We start from the raw sequence: 4,672 nt of genomic DNA, 5'->3' as shown, positions 1-4,672 counted from the left end.
AGAGGAAGCAAGCGAGAAAGGAAAAATGTACCTGCGAGGCAAATCAATCTATGAATCTCTGTTGGTGGAACCAAATCAGTATAATTTTTCCCAAGAAAGAAATCTAGAGTTTAGAAGAAACAAGAATAATAAAACTGGTTTTGTAAAATTTGATCTGATTTTTATATATTAAAACCAATTTAAATCCAGACTTTTTTTTTACGGATTTAGTTTTTTAATTTTTTAAAAAAATTGGATTTTTAAAACCGGTTGGGCTAAGTTATGGATTGGACTTTTATAATTTAGTTTTTTTGTACACCCCTACGTGGTAGAACTCATTCCTAAGGAATCAAGATGAATCGGAAGGGAGGATATCCTTACGTATATGTGTATTTGGTGTGCTTGTAGGAAATGAGGGTCTCCGATGACCTTAACTGGAGGAAATGTTGGAAACTCGAAGGAGTAACGATTGCATGAGTGACATACATTTCATTGATGATTCGGTTTAACCTTATTATTTGTGTTAAGTTTGATTTCATGAGTTTCTGATATGAAATTCGAAAATGAGTGTTTTCTGAGATTCTGAGTCTTTTCATTTTATTTATTTGATTTTGGCAAACCTTTATATTGGACTCACTCTTTCTATTATGTTTCTTCTATTGTATTCTTGGGCTTGTTTTGCATGACTGTGTGGCAGATGGATCCACAGCGAGCGATGATTTAGGGGACGAACTCCGAGGGGAGAGAGGTCTGAACATACAATCCAACGACACGCCATCTCATGTACAGAGGAATGATCACTTTGAATCTGGGACCCATCATTGAGGATGGTTGGACACCCTACTAGAGTGACTACCTTCTTGCTGACATCTTTGTACCCTTGCCATCTGAGAAAAGTATCATCATTCACCCACCTTCTCCAAACCAAACACCACCCTTTGAGCCTTCCAAAACCCTTGACAAAGGCAAAGCCCCTATAAGCCTTGACCCAGCACCTACTTCTTGCCCCAGTTCTTCTTCTGCACCCGAGTGGAAAGACGTTGAAATTGTTGAGTCTTCCATCTGGCCCGTACCTCACTATTCTCTGAGAATCCCTGTACTTTCTACTAGTGAATCTGGACCCTCTACACGATGCCCATCACCACCACCTCTGCCCATTTCTCGTTCACCACCACCCACCATTGGTTGGATTGATAACAACCCGGATGACTTGTCGCCCTCCCTTCGTCCTCAACCAGCAGCTGATTCTCCTGACTCTGATGGAATGGAATCCAACCCTAGTAAGGATTCTCTCCATTAGAATTTTATGTGTAGACTTTTTTTTTTATTTAGTGATGGGCTGATCCTGCTTGTAGGACTTTACTTTTATTTCTTCTTTTTGAATACTAGACTTTTATGGGTTTTATTTTGTTGTTGTTTTTACCCTGGACAAATTTGGTTTGGATGACCTTACTCATTCCTTTTGCATAATTGACTATTTATATCTCTTGATTAAGTTTTTCTTTTTAACCACATGACACTATTATTCGTATGTTACCATTTGATATGAAATTATATTAGTAATACCGAAATGCAAACTAGTTGCCATGAGTACAAAATATATATATATATATATATGATGAGTTAGTTCAATATTCAATAATGATGTGAAAGGATAAGAATAAGTGTATGTGGAACTTTTATTTCTAAAATCTTTTGTTGGACATGAAATATATTTTTTTATCCATGGTTTAATTAAGAATGCCAATGGATTGAGGTTGCTGATGCTAAATTGTACAAGAAACATTTATGTTTTGAGATTTTTTTTGTGATAATGATAAATGAGAACTTGAAGGTGATTCCTTATGACGATGATTTGGAAATGTTGAATGAATATGCTATACTGATATTCAGACTTCCTGTATGTGTATATGCACGTTAGTACTTTATTTCGTAGAGATCATTGTCCTGACTTAGTAGGATAGGATATAGTGGAAATAAAGTGTCACAATTTGGCCCTCTCTGCAGTGTCCATTATAGAATCCAAAGTGGTTATGTGATCAATTGGAATTTTTACAATCTTATTTCCTCTCATTCCTAGCTCATTAATCCTCTTTTGTGCCTAATTAGTTTGAATTGGATCATTTTATGATGTTTGAATTTTATTTGGGCTTTATTTAATTTTTCCAGCATTAGGCAAATTCTGATATTGTTTTGGTTTTTGGGCCATATCTTGAGTTGTAGAACTCATTTCATTATGATTCTTGATTTGTGAGAAAGATGAGAGAAAGGCACACAATTCCTGTGAGAGGTCAGAAACCAATTCTGATGATAAGAAGTTGAAACTAGGCTAAGAAAAAGTCAGAAATATGCACTCGCAGTTTCTGACCTTGGTGCAGTATTTGAGCCATATCTCAGTCCACAAATGTCTATTTAAGCCCATTCCAGTTGCATTTTGAAGATAACATCCAAGGCTACAATTTCTCTTCATATCAAAAATTAAAACAGATAGATCTTCATGGTAAAAAATACCACACAATATCTTCTCAGACTAAGCATGGATACTGGGCAGCAATTACAAGCATAACTTTCCCTCCAAAATTCAAACTTGAACAAATAAGGATTTTAGAGATAGCTATTAAGTAGAAGATTAATGTAATTGAATAATTATTAATTAGTTTTTATATTTTGACCCTTAAAAAGACCCGTATTTAAATTAGGGCAGCAGGTTGAAAAAGGGGTTGGTTGTTTTTCGGGAGGAATAATACAAGTTTTAGGGTTGTAGTCTCTTCTTCTTTGCCTCTTCTCTTCTCTCACATTTTTACCTTTCATTTTCCTCCATTAATGGAGGCTTAGATTTTCATCTAATCCAAGGATTGTAAAAGGGCTGAGACATTCTTGAAGATCGGTTTCGCAATTCATTCAACAACAAATCCGGTTTCATCTCTTCCTTCGTTTTCGTTTTGCTAATTAGATTTTTGAATTGAAGTTATTCATTTGGATTGATGATTGTGCAGTTGTTTGATTACATATTATTCGGTTGATGTATGTAATTAATTTTTGAAGGAATGTGAATTAGATTTTCAGGTTTGAGATATAAGATTAATAGCATTGGTGAATTAAATTAACACAAATCAATTAGGTTTTAGAGGTTTCTGAACTTTGAGCGATTGTGTGTTAATTGAATGCGTGATGGTCTTCATGTGAATGCTTAATTTGAATTAAGGTTTCATTCGAATTTAATGTTAATCACTAATTTGTTGGCTGATGCATCTTATTGGAATTCGGTGATAGAATGGTCATAGTTCTTCTAAATTCTTGGATTAGAGTTTTCAATTCTTGTTAATTTTTTATTTTAATCAGTGTTATTTTATAAATCAAACCCCATCCAAATTCATAATCGTATAACATTATCATCATTGGGAGACGACTCAGATTGCACCTTTTACTACATAATTTTTTATGCAATTCAGTTTTTAATAATTTGTCTGAGCGCGACACTTGTGATCATTACGCGCAAGCCCTCTTCAGTCTGAGGTCTCTGTAGTATCCACTATCACTCTGAAAGTGATCACTTTGGTCTGCCCTCTAGATCTAGCTTGCTGTATTGTCCACTATTACTTCTGAAAGTGGGCACTTTCAACTCAAATTTACTCAACGGCTAAAAGTTCATGGAATAAGCCTAAAAATTTTTGCACAATTATTCAAATGATTAAAATTACAAATTATATCTATATAAATCAATGTATATTAGCAAAAAATTAAGAAACCTATGATATTTGACCAAAATGATGTTTCTATGCTATTTACATTCCTTAAGTCTATTTTTTCTATTAAAGAACACTAAAAAGACAAGTAAAAATCTAATAAAATGTGGATTCATCAGGTATATATGCCTTGTTTTTCAAATCTCAATGAGAGTTATTGTATCCTCGTTTATTCAAATTTGTGAAATATGTGCTTGTTGTTCCTAAAAAGATTACAGTGGTAAATCAAATCATTCTAATCATGATTCTTGAAATTTCTGGTCATGAGTTGATCATTTAATTTAGACCTATTTTTTTATATAATGTTAGTTATAAAATTATGGTCAAAATTCTAGTTTTCATATTAAAAGTTCAGCTCCTCTGTCTTATTTCTCAAAACTAATGTAGTTTTGTTCTTAGAAAATAAATTATAGATAACATTATTATCCTCAAGAAATTGTTTATTCTTTCAAAAACATTAAAGATAAGAAAAGATTTATGATTTTAAAAATTGACATACAAAAGTAGGATCAATTAAATTGAAATTTTATTAAGAAAAAACACTTTAGAGAAAATAAATTTTGGAATTCAAGTTTCAAAATGGTCCGCTCTTACATTCAAATAATTCTATGTATCTAAATTGAAACAATGAGTATTATAATAATTTTTCTTTCATCTTATTAGGGTCTTAGACAAAGAAACCTATTTCTTCCTTATATTTTTGTTTTATGTCTTAATGGGCTGCCTATTGTATTTAAAATAAAATTAATAATGAAGATTATAAATCTTTATATTTTTTAAATTTAGACCCTAAAATCTCTAAATTATTTTTTTTTTTGATAATTTACTTTTGATTATTGAATTTACCCAATTTTAAATTAACATTATCAAATTTGTTCTTGAGTCTTTTGAACTAAAAAAGTAATAAAGAAAAAATATTTTTTCCTCTTAATAATATTATAGTGATA

The 4,672-nt window shown here is 32.0% G+C and overlaps 1 protein-coding gene across 1 annotated transcript; it reads left to right on the top strand.

The window, feature by feature from the left end:
• Nucleotides 1-390: 390 nt before the first annotated feature.
• Nucleotides 391-1,279, top strand: LOC113874208 (vegetative cell wall protein gp1-like). The gene is made up of 3 exons (XM_027512432.1): nt 391-424; nt 677-762; nt 827-1,279. Exons 1-3 carry the CDS (start codon nt 391-393, stop codon nt 1,277-1,279), a joined length of 573 nt encoding a protein of 190 aa, XP_027368233.1.
• The last annotated feature ends 3,393 nt before the right edge of the window (nt 1,280-4,672 follow it).

This window comes from Abrus precatorius, unplaced genomic scaffold, assembly GCF_003935025.1.
Source record: "Abrus precatorius isolate BTA unplaced genomic scaffold, Abrus_2018 Scaffold8, whole genome shotgun sequence".
Classification (NCBI taxonomy): domain Eukaryota; kingdom Viridiplantae; phylum Streptophyta; class Magnoliopsida; order Fabales; family Fabaceae; genus Abrus; species Abrus precatorius.
This window is presented reverse-complemented; position numbering and strand designations above follow the sequence as displayed.